This window comes from Oncorhynchus kisutch, linkage group LG16 (genome assembly GCF_002021735.2).
Source record: "Oncorhynchus kisutch isolate 150728-3 linkage group LG16, Okis_V2, whole genome shotgun sequence".
Taxonomy (NCBI): domain Eukaryota; kingdom Metazoa; phylum Chordata; class Actinopteri; order Salmoniformes; family Salmonidae; genus Oncorhynchus; species Oncorhynchus kisutch.
Window position 1 is genome coordinate 30,621,108 of NC_034189.2, and position 24,259 is coordinate 30,645,366.

Here is a 24,259-nt window from a genome sequence, read left to right on the forward strand (position 1 = left end):
CATATTGCTCATATGCTGCAGAGAGACAATGTAAAATGAGTTTTGATAAATCATGGAAGTGCTGAAAACATGTTAGAGAAAAAGCAGGTACAACCAACTAGCGCTAGCTAACGTTATCTAGCAAAAAAAGGAGATCAATAAAGTTATACTGTAATAGTCTACTACCACACAGGACAGAGGAATACAATTGAATGGTTTTTGTGCAACCATGAAAAAGAGCACTTTTCATTGAGTTCAACATCCCCTAGGTCGAGCGCACATGCAGACCATTTACTGCACTGGGTCAGGATTGAGCACTCTACATTCTCCTTCCTACTCCCATGAAGAGAGGTTAGAGAGACTCAGAGGGTGTGTGTGTGTGTGTGTGTCAGAGTGGTCTCGGTCTGTGGGCTGTTTGCCATTTGTGAAAACCGAAAAGAGCACTCAGCCTCTCCCAAAGGAGCAGAACATCACTCCAGACCGACACCCAGGAGGTAGGCAGGACCAGTCTGAGCCAAGACAGTGACAGTCAACACACTGACAGTAAACAGCCTACCAGCAAGACAATAATAATCCTATCAAATCACAACCTAAACATACCTATCGGTGAGCTACAGCTACTGTATAAAAGGGGAGATCGTGAAATGACATCTCTCGAGAGAGAACAACAACAAAAGACCCTTTGTGTCACTGATGTAATGGACTGACAAAAGGGCGGACAATATTTTGACCAGCAATCACGGTCTACAACCCACAGAGCTGCAATCACTGTCTACAACCCACAGAGCTGCATGCAGAATTGTGTTAGAGAGCTAAAATTGAGAGCTATGAACATCATAAAGCTACTGCAGAGTCGTCAAACACTGACTAAAAGAAACACGCCCATCCTTCCTCTGAAATGAATCTGCTTTATTTCTCTTCAGTTGGGAGAGACAAATAACAAGGAAACCCCTTGACACACTTCTTAGCAGGGAACACGCCGTCTCCCAGGCATGGCATTCCTGAGCTGCACTGAGCTGAATATTTCAGCACTTTCCACGTGTCATGCCTTCCCACGGACCACAGAGAGGGCGAATAGACAAAACACCAGACACTTCTACAGGGGAAACATGAGTTTGCAGAAAAAGACAACGTTGTTGCATTTCACAGGAAGATCGGTCAGCAGAAGCTTTAAAAAGAAACGACACACATACTTCTTCACCTAAGAGAGATGAAGTCTCTTGCTCACTCCATCATTCCTTGTCTTTCTACTCCATAATTTCTCCTACTGTCAGACGGGGAAAGAGACGGTAGACTGCTGTGCTCGCCCCCTCATCCTCGAGCTGACACACACACACACCACACACACATACACACGTCAGCTCACTCACCATGAGCGCTGCAGTTCCGTAAAGACACCCAGACCAACCCGGGGGGGGGGGGGGGCTAAACTTCACAAACCGTCATGGCTGCTCCCGTTGGCCCGGCTACAGCCCACACAGAGGACGAGGATGAAGAGGTCAGGGGGACAGCGGGCCCGCCGATGGGACACACCCCGAGCTGGAGCTGATGCATCAGCGGCAGCATGATACCGCTCTCTCTCACTCCCCTCCCTCCTTGCTTCTGTCCTTCCCAGCACACACAATGACGCTACACTGAGAGGCCACGCGTCAGTGCAGAACACAGAGGATCCGATCTCTCTTTTCAGTGTGTGCGTGTGTATCGGCAAATCAGCACTGCCGTGCTCTATTGTTCACCGTCGCTGCGCTGAAAAGGAGCACACTAAATCTCCTGTGCCCAGCCAGGCACTCTAATTAATCCCAGATTAATTGATACAGGATCCATTTCTCATCCAATTCTCCTCTCTGCTATAACAATCCATCTTCTCTGCGCTCTAACAGAGATGCCTTGGGTCATGTGCTGTGGAGCTTTTTTCCCCCTCCGCTCTTCTCCCCCTCTCTATTTCATTCCTCCTCGCTCTCTCCCTCTCAAATTATAGCCAGTTCTCCGTCTAGCCTCAGAGGAGGGCGGCCCAGGGATAAAGGGGGAACAGGGATTGGCTGACTCCCAGTTGATTGACAGCTAGATACCGGTGGGACAAGGAGGGCTATGAAACATACAGGAAATCCAGGACAATACAGAACACTCCCACTGGGAATATTGTTTACAGTGTGAACTATATTAGTCTGAATTAACAAAGAATGTTCATGTGGGTTTAAATTGAAATCAACCACTCCTGGTTGTGAATAAATAACATTTCCTGTAGGCAACCAGTGACTGTTTCTGGGGGATGAAAATGATCACGTAGGCTTCACCGCCCCTCAGACATATTACCAAGAGAAATATCCTGACTTACAACACCGGAACGCTGAGAATTAGAAAAGAAGAGTTCGACAGTTGAATTACAGCCTATAGTGTGACAGTGCAATAAAGCAGAATAAATAGAGCAGTAGACGAATAAAACAGAAACTCATTAGTCCTCTTCCATGGGACATTCGGCCCACCCCCTGCCACTAGGCAGGGCTTGCCATGGCGAGACAATGGCTTCCAGGCAGGTGCTGAAAATATAGCCATCTGAGACCAGGCACCAGGGATAAGGTTACCACCGCAGGAGATGAGAATGCCTAAGGCTAGATTGGGTTATACAGAGCTCACCTGGCTAGCAGGAGGACTCCAGTTTCTGTCCACACCCACTGAAAGGATCGAATGGTGGATAGTGGACTATAGTTGTAGTCAAGTGACTCAAGTGACAGGTAATGTCGTCACCTCATAGTTGACACTATCACAGGAGTTGGATACAATGATGGCAAATTATGGTAAAACTTAAAGCAGGAAAGTGGTACAATTTCAAACCTGGGTCAACTCAGACCCACAGGCTAATAGTAAAGCTTTGTTCCTGAAGGCAAACAGTCAACCCTAGAAGTTCCTGTTTCTCAAATTAGACACTCTTATGTACCTTTCCTTTAGCTCAGTTGTGCACTTGGGCCTCCCACTCTTTCTATTCTGGTTAGGGCCAGTTTGCACTCTTCTGTGAAGGGAGTAGTACACAGCATTGTACGAGATCTCTAGGTGGTGTGGGGGCTGTGCTTTGGCAAAGTGGGTGGGGTTATATCCTGCCTGTTTGGCCCTGTCCGGGGGTATCATCGAATGGGGCCACAGTGTCTCCTGACCCCTCCCGTCTCAGCCTCCAGTATTTATGCTGCAGTAGTTTGTGTGTCGTGGGGCTAGGGTCAGTCTGTTATATCTGGAGTACTTCTCCTGTCTTATCCGGTGTCCTGTGTGAATTTAAGTATGCTCTCTCTAATTCTCTCTTTCTCTCTTTCTTTCTCTCTCTCAGAGGACCTGAGCACTAGGACCATGCCTCAGGACTACCTGGCATGATGACTTCTTGCTGCCCCCAGTCTACCTGGCCGTGTTGCTGCTCCAGTTTAAACTGTTCTGCCTGCGGCTATGGAACCCTGACCTGTTCACCGGACGTGCTACCTGTCCCGGACCTGCTGTTTTCAACTCTCTAGAGACAGCAGGAGCGGTAGAGATACTCAATGATCGGCTATGAAAAGTCAACTAACATTTTCTCCTGAGGTGCTGACTTGCTGCACCCTCGACAACTACTGTGATTATTATTATTTGACCCTGCTGGTCATTTATGAACATTTGATCATCTTAGCCATGTTCTGTTAATAATCTCCACCTGGCACAGCCAGAAGATGACTGGCCACCCCTCATAGCCTATTACTAGCCTGTTCAACCTCTGTTTCATGTCGTCTGAGATTCCCAAAGATTGGAAAGCAGCTGCGGTCATCCCCCTCTTCAAAGAGGACACTCTTGACCCAAACTGCTACAGACCTATATCTATCCTACCCTGCCTTTCTAAGGTCTTCGAAAGCCAAGTCAACAAACAGATTACCGACCATTTCGAATCTCACCATACCTTCTCTGCTATGCAATCTGGTTTCAGAGCTGGTCATGGGTGCACCTCAGCCACCCTCAAGGTCCTAAACGATATCTTAACCGCCATCGATAAGAAACATTACTGTGCAGCCGTATTCATTGATCTGGCCAAGGCTTGTCTCTGTCAATCACCACATCCTCATCGGCAGACTCGACAGCCTTGGTTTCTCAAATGATTGCCTCGCCTGGTTCACCAACTACTTCTCAGATAGAGATCAGTGTGTCAAATCGGAGGGTCTGCTGTCCGGACCTCTGGCAGTCTCTATGGGGGTGCCACAGGGTTCAATGCTTGGACCGACTCTCTTCTCTGTATACATCAATGATGTCGCTCTTGCTGCTGGTGAGCCTCTGATCCACCTCTACGCAGACGACACCATTCTGTATACTTCTGGCCCTTCTTTGGACACTGTTAACAACCCTCCAGGCAAGCTTCATGCCATACAACTCTCCTTCCGTGGCCTCCAATTGCTCTTAAATACAAGTCAAACTAAATGCATGCTCTTCAACCGATCGCTGCCTGCACCTGCCTGCCTGTTCAACATCACTACTCTGGACGGCTCTGACTTAGAATACGTGGACAACTACAAATACCTAGGTGTCTGGTTAGACTGTAAACTCTCCTTCCAGACCCATATCAAACATCTCCAATCCAAAGTTAAATCTAGAATTGGCTTCCTATTTCGCAACAAAGCATCCTTCACTCATGCTGCCAAACATACCCTTGTAAAACTGACCATCCTACCAATCCTCGGCGATGTCATTTACAAAATAGCCTCCAATACCCTACTCAACAAATCGGATGCAGTCTATCACAGTGCAATCCGTTTTGTCACCAAAGCCCCATATACTATCCACCATTGCGACCTGTACGCTCTTGTTGGCTGGCCCTCGCTTCATACTCGTCACCAAACCCACTGGCTCCATGTCATCTACAAGACCTTGCTAGGTAAAGTCCCCCCTTATCTCAGCTCACTGGTCACCATAGCATCACCCACCTGTAGCACGCGCTCCAGCAGGTATATCTCTCTGGTCACCCCCAAAACCAATTCTTTCTTTGGCCGCCTCTCCTTCCAGTTCTCTGCTGCCAATGACTGGAACGAACTACAAAAATCTCTGAAACTGGAAACACTTATCTCCCTCACTAGCTTTAAGCACCAACTGTCAGAGCAGCTCACATATTACTGCACCTGTACATAGCCCACCTATAATTTAGCCCAAACAACTACCTCTTTCCCTACTGTATTTATTTTACTCCTTTGCACCTCATTATTTTTATTTCTACTTTTCACATTCTTCCCCTGCAAATTTAAAATTCCAGTGTTTTACTTGCTATATTGTATTTACTTTGCCACCATGGCCTTTTTTTTGCCTTTACCTCCCTTATCTCACCTCATTTGCTCACATCGTATATAGACTTGTTTATACTGTATTATTGACTGGATGTTTGTTTTACTCCATGTGTAACTCTGTGTCGTTGTATGTGTCGAACTGCTTTGCTTTATCTTGGCCAGGTCGCAATTGTAAATGAGAATTTGTTCTCAACTTGCCTACTTGGTTAAATAAAGGTGAAATAAATAAATAAATAAGCCTGGTTCCTCCCTAGGTTTTGGACTTTCTAGGGAGTTTTTCCTAGCCACCATGCTTCTACACCTTCATTGCTTGCTGTTTGGGGTTTTAGGCTGGGTTTTTGTACATAACTTTGAGATATCAGCCATATAAATAGATTTTACTTGATTTGATGAGTTTCAGAAGAAAGTGCTTTGTTTCTGGCCATTTTGAGCCTGTAATCGAACCCACAAATGCCGATGCTCCAGATACTCAACTAGTCTAAAGGACAGTTTTATTGCTTCTTAATGAGCACAACCGTTTTTAGCTGTGCTAACATAATTGCAAAAGGGATTTCTCATGATCAATAGCCTTTTAAAATGATAAACTTGGATTAGCTAACACAACATGCCATTGGAGTGGAGTGGTGGTTGCTGATAATGTGCCTCTGTATGCCTATGTAGATATTCCATTGCAAATCAGCCGTTTCAATCTACAATAGTAATTTACAACATTAACAATATCTACACTGCATTTCTAATCAATTTGATGTTCTTTTAATAGCCAAAATAAGTGCTTTTCTTTAAAAAAAACAAGGAAAATTCTAAGTTCCCCAACATTTTTGAACAGTAGTGAATATACAGTACCAGTCTAAAGTTTGGACACACCTACTCACTATTTTCTACATTGTAGAATAACAGTGAAGACATCAAAACTATGTCATGTAGTCATGAGAGATTCTTCAAAGTAGCCATCCTTGGCCTTGATGCCCGTTTTTCACACTCTTGGCATTCTCTCAACCAGCTTCATGAGGAAGTCACCTGGAATGCATTTCAATTAACAGGTGTGCCTTGTTAAAAAGTTAATTTGTGGCATTTTCTTTCCTCCTTAATGTGTTTGAGCCAATCAGTTGTGATGTGAGAAGGTAGGGGTGAAATACAGAAGATGGTCTTTTACAAATAGGGCTAAGTCAATATTATGGAAAGAACAGCTCAAATAAGCAAAGAGAAACAGTCCATCATTACTTTAGGACTTTCAAGAAGTTTGAAAGTTTCTTCAAGCGCAGTCGCAAAAAGTGCTATGATGAAACTGGCTCTCACGAGGACCAGGTTACCTCTGCTGCAGAGGATAAGTTAATTTGAGTTACCTGCACCTCAGATTGTAGCCCAAATAAATGTGTCAGAGTTCAAGTAACAGACACATCTCAACATCAACTGTTCAGTGGAGACTGCGTGAATCAGGCCTTCATGGTCAAATTGCTGCAAAGAAACCACTACTAAAAGGACACCAATAAGAAGAGACTTGCTTGGACCAAAAAACACGAGCAATGGACATTAGACAGGTGGAAATATGTCCTTTGGTCTGGTGAGTCCAAATTTGAGATTTTTGGTTTCAACCACCGGGTCTTTGTGAGACGCAGAGTAGGTGAACGGATGATCTCCGCATGTGTGGTTCCCACTGTGAAGCATGGGGATGGAGGTGTGATAGTGGGGGGGGGGGGGGGGGGGGGGATGCTATTCTGGTGACACTGTCTGATTTATTTAGAATTTAAGGCACACTTAACTAGCATGGCTACAACAGCATTCTGCAGCGGTAAGCCATCCCATCTGGTTTGCGCTTGGGACTATCATTTGTTTTTCAAGAGGACAATGACCTCCAGGCTGTGTAAAAGCTATTTGACCAAGGAGAGTGATGAATGCTGCATCAGATGACCTGGCCTCCACAATCACCCAATCTCAACCCAATTGAGATGGTTTGGGATGAGTTGGACCGCAGAGTGAAGGAAAAAAGCAGCCAACAAGTGCTCAGCATACATGGGAACTCCTTCAAGACTGTTGGAATAGCATTCCTCATGAAGCTGGTTGAGAGAAGACCAAGAGTGTGCAAAGCTGCCATCAAGGAAAAGGGTGGCTACTTTGAAGAACCTCAAATATAACATTTTGATTTTGTATTACACTTTTTCTTCCCTATTTGCCATCTATTTTTAACTGACTACTTTATTATTTCATCCTATGGTGTGACAATTGAAATGAGAGAATTACATGTTTTTCACCATGAGAAAACATAAAAATCATAATGGAACATGTGGTAAGTGGTAAGTGATCTCCGCATGCCCCACTAGTAGGTTTGCAGATCTAGAAAAGGTTTGTCAAAATTAAACGTAAATATTATTTTAAAAAATGAGAGAACAGACACTTTGCCTTTAACTAATTTTGGCCTTTAATGCAGGGCCGACAGACAAGTTGTTTACTTTTTCTTTACTGAAATTGCAACCAACTTTCTATGTCTTGTTTACGTTAAAAAAAGGAACGATATTCTGGAGATGATTTTGTTTCAAATAACCGAAAGTGAGCGATTGTAATCTGAAAGGGGAAAAGGCCATTCTTGAACATGGGTTGAGACATTCTTACTAATTTGTTAATAAAGCCAGTTTGTCATTTAGAATTATTGATTTATGTTTTTATCGTGCCAGAAATCAAAAGCCCACCGTGCCTATTTTTCAAAAATCGTCAGTCCACATGTCAAGTGAAATTCCCCCACCCTATTTACCCACATTCTCTCTTAACTCCAGGACCACTGACAGTTTGTTGTTGCCTGATGCAGGACTATAGTGCCAGAGGAAAGACTCTCAGATTGAAAATGCCTCCATTAATTGCTACAGTTTAGACTACCAACTACCGATAGATCAACTCCCCCTTGTGATTGTGTGGGGCAATGACAGAATGCCACCATCTACCACAAACAGTAGTAGCATAAGCTCGTAACTTTTAAAGGATGTACTGACATGTGTAAATGATAGATGCAAAACACACGCGCACACTACATGTTAATATTTAAATGTATGTACACTTTTGTCTGTAATGTCTTTTTCGTTTTGTGTCGGACCCCAGTAAGACTAGCTGTCCCCATTGGCGCCGGCTAATGGGGATCCTATAAAATACAAATAAAAAAACATGACCCGGAGTCTTGCTTATAAGTATGTCATTAATTTGAACATTATTCCAATGTTGGCCTCTCTGATCCAATTATGATCGAAGTAATTGTTTGAAATTGTGATGTGATAGGTCTTTTTTTTTTACTTGTCCATTTGGACAACTTAAATCTACAGTGGGGCAAAAAAGTATTTAGTCAGCCACCAATTGTGCAAGTTCTCCCACTTAAAAAGATGAAGCCTGTAATTTTCATCATAGGTACACTTCAACTATGACAGACAAAATGAGAAGGAAAAAAAATCCAGAAAATCACATTGTAGGATTTTTTATGAATTTATTTGCAAATTATGGTGGAAAATAAGTATTTGGTCAATAACAAAAGTTTCTCAATACTTTGTTATATACCCTTTGTTGGCAATGACAGATGTCAAATGTTTTCTGTAAGTCTTCACAAGGTTCTCACACACTGTTACTGGTATTTTGGCCCATTCCTCCATGCAGATCTCCTCTAGAGCAGTGATGTTTTGGGGCTATTGCTGGGCAACACGGACTTTCAATTCCCTCCAAAGATTTTCTATGGTGTTGAGATCTGGAGACTGGCTAGGCCACTCCAGGACCTTGAAATGCTTCTTACGAAGCCACTCCTTGGTTGCCCGGCGGTGTGTTTGGGATCATTGTCATGCTGAAAGACCCAGCCACGTTTCATCTTCAATGCCCTTGCTGATGGAAGGATGTTTTCACTCAAAATCTCACGATACATGGCCCCATTCATTCTTTCCTTTACACGGATCAGTCGTCCTGGTCCCTTTGAAGAAAAACAGCCCCAAAGCATGATGTGCCCACCCCCATGCTTCACAGTAGGTATGGTGTTCTTTGGATGCAACACAGCATTCTTTGTCCTCCAAACACGACGAGTTGAGTTTTTACCAAAAAGTTATATTTTGGTTTCATCTGACCATATGACATTCTCCCAATCTTCTTCTGGATCATCCAAATGCTCTCTAGCAAACTTCAGATGCGCCTGACATGTACTGGCTTAAGCAGGGGGACAGGTCTGGCACTGCAGGATTTGAGTCCCTGGCGGCGTAGTGTGTTACTGATGGTAGGCTTTGTTACTTTGGTCCCAGCTCTCTGCAGGTCATTCACTAGGTCCCCCCGTGTGGTTCTGGGATTTTTGCTCACCGTTCTTGTGATCATTTTGACCTCATGGGGTGAGATCTTTCGTGGAGCCCCAGATCGAGGGAGATTATCAGTGGTCTTGTATGTCTTCCATGTCCTAATAATTGCTCACACAGTTGATTTCTTCAAACCAAGGTGCTTACCTTTTGCAGATTCAGTCTTCTCAGCCTGGTGCAGGTCTACAATTTTGTTTCTGGTGTCCTTTGACAGCTCTTTGGTCTTGGCCATAGTGGAGTTTGGAGTGTGACTGTTTGAGGTTGTGGACAGGTGTCTTTTATATTGATAACAAGTTCAAACAGGTGCCAATAATCCAGGTAACAAGTGGAGGACAGAGGAGCCTCTTAAAGAAGAAGTTACAGGTCTGTGAAAGCCACAAATCTTGCTTGTTTGTAGGTGACCAAATACTTATTTTCCACCATATTTTGCAAATAAATTCATAAAAAATCCCACTGTATATTTTTCTTGGCCGCCAATTATTTTTACTTGTCCCGGACTAGAGGACAAGCGTTAATGTCGAGCAGTGTGGTCTGTTTTCTCTATCTGTGTGTGTGTGTGTGTGTGTGTGTGTGTGTGCGCGCTCGTGCATACCTTCTGTATTTTCTGGGGGTGTTTCACTGAGCACTCTCTAGGGAGGACTTTCCCAAACAGCTTCCAGCCCGGGTCCTTCTGCTCCACTGGCCGAGTGTCCTTCACTTTCTTGACAAACAGACTCCTGAGAGAGTGAGGGAGCAAGAGAGGGAAGACAGAGGGGAAGAGAGAGAATAGTGAGGAACAGAGAAAGATAGAGAGAGAGAGTGAGAACATGTAAATTAAGACATTAAAACCCAGAGCCAAAGCTGAACACACACTGGCTCAATCCACTAAGTCACCCGAGGCGGAGAACAGCGACAATACAAAGGCTGGCTGGCGTTTGTCCATGAGATAAGCGCACAAGCGGAATTCACAGATTTAAAACACAAAGCCACACCACAAGCCAGTTGGCAGTTAAAGACCCAACAATGTGAAAAGCGGAGCAGTCCAGGCCAGGGACAGAGCACTGGGCTACACTTCAATTTAAAATACAACCTTGACAAAAAGTAGGCTAGAAAGAGCACAGCGAAGAATCTAATAATCAATGTGTTTGGCATTAAAGATGGAATCTGCATTAGGGGAAGCAGCGCCTCTGTCCGTTCCAGCACCTTTGTTATTGTTTTTATTTTGTAGACTAAACAGAGGTGAGGTGCGTCAAGCAGCATGGTTACAAAGAATTATATTATATACAATTATATCCTCTAGTATATTCTGCTGTTCTATCGTGCGTATCGTGTTTGTTGTTTGCAGTAACTTATTTGCTGTTGTAATATCCCAATGGACATGGCAGTTTCACCATTGAGTTCAGCTTTAAAGCAAACTGTACCGTCATTGACTCGGTTATTGTTGTCTTTATTGTGTTATTACATTGTTTTTAACTTTAGTGTATTTAGTAAACCTTTTCTTAACTCCATTGTTGGTTATTAAGGGCTTCTAAAGTAAGCATTTCACAGTGTTGGACTCCGGGGGTAAACTTTGAACATTGCTATACTCAGAAGTATAGGAACATTAGTTCCAAAAGAGACATGAGGGGCGGAGCCATAATGAAGCTTGGGAGGAGCTGAGTGCAGGGAACACGATCGCATGTGGCGGTACTGATAAGGGGAGGAACCGTTTCAGGCCCATTCAGCTCCCTGCCCAGCAATAATGATGCAATGTTTAGAGATAAGGAGGAGACTCCACCCAAGGCGGGGTATGGATACTACAACGGGGGAAACAGTGTCTGTGTCTGAATTACAGCTGTATCGACCAATTGGGAAGAAGTAAACTTGGTTAATCTTCTCTAGTGTCTGATGATTTCATCTCTGTACGTGAAACAGGGATCAACATTACTGGTTAACCGTTTACTGAAAACGTGTCTTATTCAATAGAGGAAACGTTTTCACATGTTCCTTTGGACAACCGTTTGTAGTACCATCTAGACAATGTAGGCTAACACAGGGACAGTCAGAACAGTATGTTTAGCTTGGGTGGATGATGTTTAGAACTGAATGCAAATGGACATAATAATGAACATGGCCATCTCATTCAGATAGGGATACTGCATTCATTTCTCCATCAAGACAGGCTATGGTGCAGGATTCACAAAGAGACAATGGACGGCTTCAATTAAAAACTCGAATAGAGAGTGAAAAAGCATGAATAAAACATCTGATAAACGAGCCAACTTCCTCAACGTTACGAGAGGTGACGTAACGGGCAGATACATTGAATGACACTAGCCAGCTCATTTCCTGCTTTCCAGTGGAGTAAGCTTGTCTTTTCTACTACTAGCCTAAGTGCTACGCAATCCATAAGGTTACGGAAGCTGAACCTTTCGAATCAATGGATTTGCAGAGGGCAAAGCAATTCAGGATAAGACATCACGGCACAGGATATTGGCTTATCTCATGACTTTTTGTTGTTGACACAATTCCTTTTGAAAAAGGGAAAATGTGTGAATATTTGGAAAGTTACTATGAGCATAAATGGCCACCGCAAAGGGTAAATGTAACAATCTCACTGGATTACAGAATCCTAAATCCACTACCTATACAGTATGAAGCATCTTGACTGTGGGAAAATAACATTAGGCCACCTTACAGTACATTTTAACACAAAGCATATGCCTTTTTGGAACCCCATTGACCACACAGTGAAAAACAGTATACTGCCTGCCTACTGACCAACAGCTCCCTAATACCTGCTCCCTGACACTCACACAGAGCAACAAACACACACACACACACAGCTGGCAACTGTTGTGTACGTATTATTGAATTAAAACTACAGAGTGAGTTACACCAGAATCTCAACAGAGAGACTCTGGAGGATACAAGTCAGTGGTCAGAGAGGGACTGCTGTTTGACATGACCCATTATGACCCATATCCCTTGACCCACTCACCCCCCCATGGAACCCATCTCGAATGCTTTCAAAAACACAGGATAGTAGATTGACTGAGATACAGGACCGAGGCTTGCATCTTCCCATTGAAAAACGTGTCCCTACTTTTACAGGCTATCCAAGTGTCTAAGGGTGTATACACTTGTGCCTGCCTAATGGTTGCTTGGACCAAAAAGACAAAGACCAGAAATTAGCCAATGAGTTGTTAGTCTGGGCTTCTACGGGCTCTGCTTCAAAGTACCCTGTCGAGATACTGCACGAGACAAACAGAACTCAAAGCCTGAAAGCCAGTTCAAAGTAACCGACAATGACACTCAGATCTCCTTCATGGGAAATAAAATAAGCGGCAGAGGGGCCTGCTATTTCTCAGAAGGCAGGGGAGGGGGGGGAGCATTGAAGTGGATGATGTGAGGAAAAACTGAGAGGAAAAGAGGCAAAGACAGAGATTACCGTTGGCACCAGTCATTTTGAGTCTCAAAACTGTAACTCAAAACTAAGGCTAAATCTCAGAAACAATCTACAATGAGAAAGGGGAAATATCTGAAAGTGTGTCTATAAAAGCTAGCCTGGCCAACCAGATCGACCACTGCAGTTGCCAGTCGCCATTGTCCGACCTCACAGCCTAGTGAGGTAGCCAGGCTATATAGAAGCTCCAGGGCAGTGCCTGAATCTGAACATTCTTCGCCTTCGAGAAATAGGTCAAACTCCGGTAGTCCCAGTAAAGGTCCCATGATCGTTATCTGTGATCTGCCTGACCTTTTCTGATGACCATTCTGGGTCCAGTGAGCCCACCCAGTTGCACTATTGGACGCTGTGGTGACATGGCATGTTATGGACACTGTGTAACCTGCATCTAATAGACCCATCATTGCGGCCTACAAAAGGATGTAGTAACTTGAGCCGAATATATAAGCCTAGCCTCTGGTACTTGACCTTAGATTAATCCTTTCAATGGCTCACATGTTGACAAATGCGTTACATAATCAAAACAAGTTCCAGAGGTTCAGACTGCACCTTTGCTAACCTTTAAAGATGAATAAAACATGAATATCTAGAGAAAGACCAGCGAGGGGCAAATGTATAACCAGTACGCACAAAATCTTCCTTAAATCCGATTTTGCCTTATATATGACATATGGTCTTGGGCCTAAACGAGAAACGTTTCGTGTTGAGTCTATCAGACCACCAAAAGTGTACGCACAGCAGGGATCGAGAATACTGGACCATTGGTATGCATACTATTAAAATTGTCAACACATTAAAATGAATATAGGACCCGTACCGGAGACGAGTCGGCTGGGAACTGTGAGGAGGTGGGCGTTAGGGCTGAGTGTTCCCCGCAGATGGTGGTTTCAGAGCTACGTAGCCATGTCCCATTTCCCAGAGGAAAATAATTACACAACCCTCTGTTCTTTCGCTCCCAAGAGTTAATCCTTTGTGACTTTTCCAACCTTCATTAAAAGCAAGACTCGGCAAAATTACGTTGACACGAGCAGCACCCGAAAATACTGAGACGAGCAAGATACTGTGTGAGAGCAAAGTCTTGCATCGGTGCACGTGCAACGGGTTCGTTTCACGCGGCTCACAGCGTGTTAGCCACGGCACCAGAACAGCAGAGGAGTTGAGAACCGCACATCAACACTTTTAGTTGTTGCTGAAATTGACCGACTATGCTGTTTCATTTCGGCATCTATGTCATATCGCCGTCTACCTTTAAAAATGTCAGGAAGGTAAACATGAAAGATGTGTCGCCTAACAGTAATGTGCACTAGGGGCTGTGTAAATGGAAAAACTTGGTTGGTGGTGGGTCTCTCACATCAAACAAAGAGCAGTATGGCTGCTGGTTCTCAAAACACAGGGACAATAAAAAGCCTAGTGCCCGGGCCAGAACATGAATCATGTTAGTTTGTGTGTTTATGGCTGCAGCTGTGTGCGTTTCTAATTAGCAATCTCAGGCTCTGAGGCAAAGTCCACGATGTTATGGTTCTGACAAGAAGCCAAACTTGAGAAGGCCCTCCTGTCAATTTGGCAAATATGGAAATATTTCAATTGAAACATTGCAATGCAGTGAACGAGCAATGACATGCATTCTTCAAAAGTGATTTTGATGATGGGAGTGAAAAATGATAACACAACTTGAATTTTAGGAAGCAGTTTTTCATGAGACGTTGACAACGTATGGTGCAACTCAATGCAAACGTACTCTGTGTACCACTCCTCTCCGATCCCTCTAACCTCGGTCCCAGTCTCCCACCAGGCTCTCCCTTCATCCCTCTGGAGGTAGTGCAAACCGGGATGAAAGCACAGGGAAGTGGGTGTGCACTATAGCACTGTATCAGTAGCCCAGGTCTGGCATGTAAATATTACATTTACTTACGCAACACCAGGCCCAGCAGACATTGTTATGACGCTGTTAAGTAACGATTTGTCAGAGAAGAATATTGTTGGGTCAAAAATAAATATTACAATATACAACCAGACAGGCACATACATTTTTTTTTATTTTTTACAAAAATAATGCAAAAATAGAAACATTGCCTGCAATGCTGAATCTAGATTAGAAAGCAGCTTGAGGAGCTGTGGACTCGTCGTTATTGTAAAATAACATTTGTTCTCAATGACTTATCTACCTACATACCTAAAGGGAAAATTAATCAATAACTGAAGAGAACTAAGCACTATAAACACAGTCTTAAACAGCAGTAACTTCCGCTGTGATAAAGGAACTTAAATGGGGAAGTTCAGGGGTGCAAGGGGCACAGCTGGGCACTGACTGAAACCGTCACAGAGCAAAGTTAGCTAAGTTTGCTAATCTTTCCTATTAGCTAAAACACAAGATTTTGACTATAACCTAGGCCTATTTTTCCTTTTTCCTATTAGCTTACCACAAGGAAACTACGGATTCACACTTGGTTGGTTGTAATCATTTGCTTTAGTAAACATTACAATAAATAGTCTGATGTGGAGGGGCAGATTCTACAAGATTTTCTGTACTCAGTATTCACACGTGAATAATGTAGGCCCTAAGCAGTAAAGAATGTAAAACGTTTCAGAAAAGTTTTAAAAAGCAGACAAATCCCCAAAGTGTGTACCAGAACTGCTTTAAACACAACAAAACACATGACCGTCAGAGCAGTAAGAGAATATTCAGAACTTCAAGTACTTGTTCCCCTTTCCAGGCTGTGTCATAATGACACCTGGTACACACAATCACACACTTTGCCTAAACAGAAAACCCTCCAGGCCTCATAACCACTCACATGGCAGAGTGTTCTTTTTGTGTCAAGCGGGAAACAACAGACTAGTACCCAGGCTAAAACATTCCAGTCCTTATATTCCTCGTCATATGCCACACACATACACACACACTACACTCCCAGTGTCATGTTTAGCATATCACAGTGGAATGCTAGCAGAAATGGACTCGTATCCAGGCTAGGAAAACAAATGGGTAGAAAACAGAAATATAGCCCCTAGATAACTTCGAAGTGATGGTTTGTTTTTTCTAAAGCCAGTGTATACTACACACTGAAGGAGGTCAGAATAGCCCTCTCGTACACACAGACCTGTCAATGAAGAGGAAAGTGAAGGGGCAGCCATCCTGTCTGTGTGCCAGTGCAAAACCACAACAATTTCTCCACTGTCCAGAGAGAGAAATTCTTCAGATCCTCAGCAAGGCATCTGTTCGCTCTCAGAATCCCAGAGAGAGAAACTCCTTAGTATGAAGTAGAGCCTCTCATTCAGTCAAGCCTGAGGTCCATAGTTGTATTCAGTAGGATAAAAGAGAAAAGTATATATATTTTTAAGGGATAGAGACACCCACAGCTGAGACGTAACCCTGTGTTCTGTGTCATTCAGATCCTACCCACAGCCCACTCTACCACCAACACTGCGTAAGAATGAAGGAGTTTGACTGAGAACAGGGGAGGGGAAAGAGAGAGAATGTATGTGTGTAGACAGAGAAAGTGAGTGTGTTAAGTGCAGAAAGAGGATGTGTAACCACACACACACACACACACACACACACACACACACAAGAGCGAGAGAGCAGAGTAATTGATTGGAGGGAGCAGCAGAGAAAAGTGGTTGGCCCCAGTGCCTACAACACGTGTGTAAACTTGAATAAACCTTGACACAAAGCGCATGCTGTTGTCACCACGTGCGCTGGTCAAACACTGGTTTGGCAAGCTAGTTTGAAAGTAGTGATAGTCGTGATAGGAAGGCAACTAAGATCTGAGGAAAACAAGCGGCATTGCAAGTAGGGGAATTTGTGTACGCAAAGGTGAAAATAACCAACCACCTGCACCGAAACAGCTCAGCTGTGATGGAGAGGGATGTAAAACCAGCCATTAAAACTCTTTGTTGAACTTTTAACAACAGCTTCATAAACTTCAGAGTGGGTTATGGTAATTCCGTCAATGGCCATAGTCCCATACATGTACTCACTATTTTAAAATAGGCCTAAAGCCTCAGACACACCAAGAATATTCAACCTTTTTGATGTGCACATAGCACAGATAGTATGCCGATCAGCCTCATTAAAATACTCCAGGCCACAACTGGAGGTATAGGGGGCAGCATTTTCACTTTTGGATAAATAGCGTGCCCCATTTTCCCTGGTTTATGGCCAAGTGGGATGCACGCATTCCCTATACCATAAGAAGTTAAGCGAGGTTTGGCTTGTGCCTGCTGTAGACAGCCAATGTTAGCTAACTATCAATCTGTGCTACTGTTGTTAGCTAGAATTTGTAGTAAGCCCTTGTTGATACCAAATGATGGTGAATAAAACGAAGATGTCCCGGTCTGCTTATATGGGGTGGCTCTCCCATAGGCACCAATGTAGCAGCTGGGTCTAGTCTGCTTCGTTCATTGACTGTAATGTAACCCCCCAAAAATTAGGGAGAGCGATGTCTCGCTTTCTCTTCCGACACATGGAATAAACATACATACAGTCAATAACACAATAGAAAAAAGTATATGTACAGTGTGTGCAAATAAGGTAAGATAAGGGGGGTAAAGGCAATAAATAGTCCATAGTGGCGAAATAATTACAATTTAGCCATTTAAACACTAGAGTGATAGATGTGCAGAAGATGAATGTGCAAGTAGAGATACTGGGGTGCAAAGGAGCAAAATAAATGACGGTATGGGGACGAGGTAGTTGGATGGGCTGTTTACAGATGGGCTATGTACAGGCTCAAATCTGTAAGCTGCTCTGACAGCTGATGCTTAAAGTTAGTGAAGGAGATAAGTCTCCAACTTCAGTGATTTTCACAATTCGTTCCAGTCATTGGCAGCAGAGAACTGGAAGGAAAGGCGGCCAAAGGAGGAATTGGCTTGGGGGCGCCCAGTGAGATATACCTGCTGGAAAGCGTGCTACGAGTGGGTGCCGCTATGGTGACCAGTGAGCTGAGATAAGGAGGGGCTTTACTTAGCAGAGACTTGTAGATAACCTGTAGCCAGTGGGTTTGGCAACGAGTGTGAAGCGAGGGCCAACCAACGAGAGCGTACAGGTCGCAGTGGTGGGTAGTGTATGAGGATTTGGCGACAAATCTGATGGCACTGTGATAGTAGAGTAGAGTGTTGGAGGCTATTTTGTAAATGACATCGCCGAAGTAAAGGATTGGCAGGATAGTCCGTTTTACGAGGGTATTTTTGGCAGCATGAGTGACGGATGCTATGTTGCGAAATAGGAAGCCGATTCTAGATTTCATTTTGAATTGGAGATGCTTAACGTGAGTCTGGAAGGAGAGTTTACAGTCTAACCAGGCACCTAGGTATTTGTAGTTGTCCACATATTCGAAGTCAGAACCGTCCAGAGTAGTGAAGCTGGACGTGCGGGCAGCGATCGGTTGAAGAGCATGCATTTAGTTTTACTTGCATTTAAGAGCAGTTGGAGGCCACGGAAGGAGAGTTGTATGGCATTGAAGCTCATCTGGAAAGTTGTTAACAGTGTCCAAAGAAGGGCCAGATGTATACAGAATGGTGTTGTCTGCGTAGAGGTGGATCAGAGAGTCACCAGCAGCAAGAGCGACATCATTGATGTATACAGAGAAAAGAGTCGGCCAGAGAATTGAACCTTGTGGCACCCCCATAGAGACTGTCAGAGGTCCGGACAACAGGCCCTCCGATTTGACACACTGAAGTCTGTCTGAGAAGTAGTTGGTGAACTAGGTGAGGCAATCATTTGAGAAACCAAGGCTGTTGAGTCTGCCGATAAGAATGTGGCAATTGACATCATAGTCAGTCTTTTGATAAAGTGAGGTAGGATAGCTAACGTTAGCGCAGCTACCTCATTAAAATGTACTTAGGTCGTAGATCCTGCGTGTGTATTGTGTATTGTCTAGATACTGCTGGTTATGTAACATTACCATTTGATAATGCTAGCGAGGCAAGCTAACCAGCTACAGGCTAGCCATGTTGTGCTCCCCCCTTTACTGTAACACACATTTTAAAATTCATTAACATTGCGATTTTGTGTCACTTAACTACACAATACACCATAATTTCAGTGGAATTTTGTGTGTAGATTAAAAATAAATTAAAAGCTGAAATGTCTTGACTCAATAAGTATTCAACCCCTTTGTTGAAGCCTAAATACGTTCAGGATATATATTTTAAAAAGTGTGCTTATCAAATCAAATTCTGTGTTTTGATTTTCTTCATAACGACCCAATCTCTGTACCCCACACATTGTAATCGTAAGGTCCCTAAATTGAGTAGTGAATTTCAAGCACAGATTCAACCACAAAGACCAGGGAGGTTTTTCCAATGCCTCACAAAGAAGGGCACTGATGCTGAATATCCCTTTGAGCATTATTAATTAGGATTTGGATGGTGTATCAATACACCCAGTCAAAGATACAGGCATCCTTTCTAACTCAGTTGCCGGAACGGAAGGAAACTTGCTCAGGGATTTCACCATGGGGCTATTGGTGATTTTAAAACAGTTAGAGTTTAATGGCTGTGATATGAGAAAACTGAGGATGGAGCAACAACATTGTAGATAGTCCACAATACTAAATGACAGAGTGAAAAGAAGGAAGTCCGTACAGAATAAAAATATTCCAAAACATGCATCCTGTTTGCAACAAGGCACTAAAGTAACACTGCAAAAGATGTGTCAAAGAAAGTAACTTTACGTCCTAAATAAAAAAACGTTTGGGGCAAATCCAACAACACGTCCCGGAGTACCACTCTTCACATGTTCAAGCATTGTGGTGGCTGCATGTTATGTTATGGGTATGCTTGTCATCGGCAAGGACTAGGGAATTTTTGGTGATAAAAATTGACTGAATACAGCTACATGTACAGGCAAAAATCCTAGAGGAAATCCTGGTTCAGTCTGCTTTCCAAATGACAAATTCACCTTTCAGCAGGACAACGACCTAAAACCAAATCTATACTGGAGTTGCTTCCCAAGATGACGTTGAATGTACACTTTTGACTGAAAATCTATGGCAAGACTTGAAAATGGTTATCTAGCAATGATCAACAATCAACTTGACAGAGCTTGAAGAATTACAAAAAAACTATAAAATGGGCAGACATTGTACAATTCAGGTCTGCCTTTGCAGACCTTTATCTCTTAGAGATAAAATATTGACTCAGTGTGTATACTTAATGTAAATGAGATCTGTATTTAATACATTCGCAAAAATATCGAAAAACATTTTCACTTGATCATTATGGGATATTGTGTGTGCTATTTTAAAAAATATATATATTGTCAATTATGGGATATAGTTTTTTTTATTAATGTTGCGTTGTTGGCGGTAGGTGCAATTTATTTAGAAGCCCTGCACACCGGATAGGGAAAGTGTTCCCATTTTGAACCATTTAATTTGTCTGAAAATACAAACTCCGCCTACCCGGACGGACCTGGAGATCTGTGGATCAATTGAGTGCGCCTGCTGCGCTGGTCAATCGGATTGCGCCAATCACCATGCCTATAGCTTCCACAACCCCTGCCACAGCAAAAGTTTGATACTAGCCTACGTGTCGAGCAATCCCGTATCCGGGAGCGTAATTATAGCCTCAAGCTCATTACCATAACGCAACGTTAACTATTCATGAAAATCGCAAATGAAATGAAAGAAATATATTCACTCACAAGCTTAGCCTTTTGTTAACAACACTGTCATCTCAGATTTTCAAAATATGCTTTTCAACCATAGCTACACAAGCATTTGTGTAAGATAGCTAGCATAGCATTAAGCCTAGCATTCAGCAGGCAACTTTTTCACAAAAACAAGAAAAGCATTCAAATAAAATAATTTACCTTTGAAGAACTTCGGATGTTTTCAATGAGGAGACTCTCCGTTAGATAGCAAATGTTCATTTTTTCCAAAAAGATTACTTGTGTAGGAGAAATCGCTCCGTTTTGTTCATCACGTTTGGCTCGAAAATGCAGTCTCTACAACGCCGAACTTTTACCAAATTAACTCCATAATATCGACAGTTACATGGTAAACGTTGTTTAGAATCAATCCTCAAGGTGTTTTTCACATATCTATTCGATGATAAATCATTCGTGGCAGCTGTGTTTCTCCTCGAAGCAAACGAAAAATACACGCAGCTGGAGATTACGCAAAAATTGCAACGGAGGACACCAAGCCTGGTAGATGTAGTCTCTTAAGGTCAATCTTCCAATGATTTGCCAACAAATACGTCACAATGCTGTCGACACCTTGGGGAAACGACAGAAAGTCTAAGCTCATTCGTGACTCATGCACAGCCATATAAGGAGACATTGGAACACAGCGCATTCAAAATCTGGGGCACTTCCTGTATGAAATTTCATCTTGGTTTCGCCTGTAGCATTAGTTCTGTGGCACTCACAGACAATATCTTTGCAGTTTTGGAAGCTGTCAATTATATGCATAGTCGAGCATCTTTTCGTGACAAAATATCTCGTTTAAAACGGGAACGTTTTTTTATCCATAAATTAAAAGAGCGCCCCCTATATACAAGAAGTTAATAACTTCTATAAAACCATGACCAGAGAGAAACTGTCACAGAATACAGCAAAGAGCTGTTTTTATGAGTGAGTTCAAGTCTTATTCAGCACTGTTTAACAGTTTTTTTTTCAACTATAAAAAAAAACATGGAAGGGCTTCTCTCTACTTCCACTCGCGCTGCAGCTGCAATGAACGAGTAGCAAAGTGTATCGATAGCCCTGCGTTTTTATTATTATTAGCAGCTCATCAGGTCTATTTTAATATTTCTAATATCTCTGGTCATAGGAACAACATGAATTTGTGCACGAGGCGGATGAGGTGCGACTCAAGTTTCGCAATCAGGTGGAAGACTGTCCCCTCTCTCTGGTCAGTCTCACTGGATGAAAAGGTGAGACTAAGTCCCTACGCTGAGGCTAATGCCGTGTTCAAAACAACTGGGAACTCGGATATCTCAAACTTCAGTGCATTCAAGGAAAAAGGTGGTCCGACGGGGAACATTTTTTTGTTGACCGGTCATCCAACTCGGAATTCAAAGTTGGAAACTGTATCATCTTTCTAGAGCTCCGAGCTGAATATCACTGATGTCATGATTTGACCACACTTGTCTTGAAACCACCATGACCATCAGATGCAGGTACCATTCATCCAGTAAAAACCGTGCCTCGCAAGTGCTACACCAGCTGATCTATTTTGCTATCAAATTTTGAGTTTGGAAAAATGATATGGTCTAAGATTGGCAGGCCAGGTCTATAGCCAATATGCTTACTGCACAAACCTAATTCCAACCGAACTGTTTTTATTAGGTCAATGTTACGTTTTTTTTTAGAGCTCATGTTTAAAAAAAAATCTGAACGGTAGGTCTCAGCTTGATTCATGACTGCAAAAGTGATTTTGATTTGGAAAAAGGTTGGTGACCACTGGTCTAGATACTGTTGGTTATGTAACTATCATTTGATTTCCACTAGTTACCACAGCCACAAAGTCTGGCTATATCATAGACATTCACAAAAACAAAAATGTGCTTTTTGGTCTTAATTTAAGGTTAGGTAAAGTTACCAGTTAGGTTTAGAATCACATTTTAGGAAAATACATTGCAGAAATAGGCAGGTTGATGCCTTGGTAACTAGTGACAACCTAAAATTAGATTCATTGTTACTGCCCTGATGACTTCATCAACAGTAATGTGTGTGATGAGAAGTTGCATAAAAAAAACACCCAGTTTGATAAACTAGTAGGTTAATTACCAAACCAAGCACATACAAGTAGTAGAGTCAATGTGGTTGTGCAGAGCATTATCAAAAAAGCTTTGTCCTTTCTTTATAACAAAATGCAATTTACCACTTGGCTGTCTATTATATCACCCTGTCACAGACCATTCCAGTCAACACCACCTCATAAGATGAGGAAGTATATTGTTTGAGGGTTGCCTGCTGCAGTTGTTCGAGAGACGTCCACTTTGCAGCCGAACATGCACTATAGAGAAGCCCGGCAAGGCAGCACTCATCACGCAGACATACCCTCGCTGTGAGCATTCCTATAAATGGAACAGGAAGGACACTATAATCAGGTTGGTGACATTGGACCTGGTCAAAAAGGTCAAAACATTTGAGTTCAATCATGCTGTAAGCAACAACAAAAAATAATTACATTGAAATGGTTTGGGATGTGTCAGGCCGCAGAGTGAAGGAAAAGCAGCCAACAAGTGCTCAGCAAATGTGGGAACTCGTTCAAGACTGTTGGAAAAGCATTCAAGGTGAAGCTGGTTGAGAGAATACCAAGAGTGTGAAAAGCTGTCATCAAGGCAAAGGGTGGCTATTTGAAGAATCTTAAATATAAAATATATTTTGATTTGTTTAACACTTTTTTTTGGTTACTACATGATTCCATGTGTTATTTCATAGTTTTGATGTCTTCAGTATTATTCTACAATGTAGAAAATAGTCTGAATAAAGAAAAACCTGTGTTCCAAAACTTTTGACCGGTAGTGTGTTTGAAAAGATTGAATCCCATCGAGTCCGTGGGAACCTGGGACTCACCAGGCAGAGCGAGGAACGGAGGGTGGTGGCAGGGAAAATTCAGCCATCTTAGTCACCAAATGTTAAGTTTGAAGGACAGAAGTGACCACAGGACCACAGATAACTGGGAAAGTCTGTGTGACAGCGTGGAGAGACAGCTGACCAGAGGGAATAGACCCCCACGGGGGCTGTCATGGGCTAGCTACCCATGTTGGCAGTCTCCGACGCTGCTTCAGTATGTTGGAGACTCCCGCTAAGTGCTACTGAAAGTCAACAAAGGAACATACCCCTAGAGCCTGCGAGAGCTGGGGCTCAAGATGGCTCAACGACTGATCACACGGCTACGGACCCAGGAACGGAAACGACTACGAGTAGGAACACAGCACATGAGACAACCATAACAGCAGCAGGACACACACTTCAGGTGTGCAGCTGTGGTTGGGAGAGAGTAACATCGGCAAGGGGGTTAAGGATCCATCAAGGGAGGAAAAAGGTGCTTGGGAGAGCAGAGACAGGGACCTCGCATTGAGCCATACTTCTTATGAAGCAGCCAGTCAAATCAGTCGAATGAAGCACAGCGACGGGACGTAAACCAAAGTTCGCAGAGCATCAGCACCCCTGTAACGAAGGAGGATAACACAAGCACAGAAATGCCGGTGGTTGAACTCACCCAACCACAGAGACCTCTAAAAGAGGAAAAGATCAAAGGGCACAGACCGAGTGTGAAACAATCAACAACGAGATCAATCCTGTCTCGGAGCGC

At 43.1% G+C, this 24,259-nt stretch overlaps 1 protein-coding gene across 3 annotated transcripts in view; it reads right to left on the bottom strand.

The window, feature by feature from the left end:
* LOC109906618 (TBC1 domain family member 14-like) overlaps positions 1 to 24,259 on the bottom strand; it is a 63,965-nt gene that overhangs the window by 27,375 nt on the left and 12,331 nt on the right. Inside the window, exons 1-2 of one of the 3 annotated variants that reach the window (XM_020504420.2) lie at positions 16,088 to 16,441; positions 10,155 to 10,278 (exon numbers count right to left, since the gene is read on the bottom strand). Coding sequence is in view for 2 of the 3 variants with exons in the window: in XM_020504418.2 (XP_020360007.1) it covers positions 10,155 to 10,278 (124 nt within the window). In the remaining variant the exon portion in view is untranslated. Of the gene's footprint in view, positions 1 to 1,349; positions 1,951 to 10,154; positions 10,279 to 16,087; positions 16,442 to 24,259 lie in introns of those variants that run through there. The other 2 variants (XM_020504418.2, XM_031792229.1) reach the window with 2 other exon arrangements.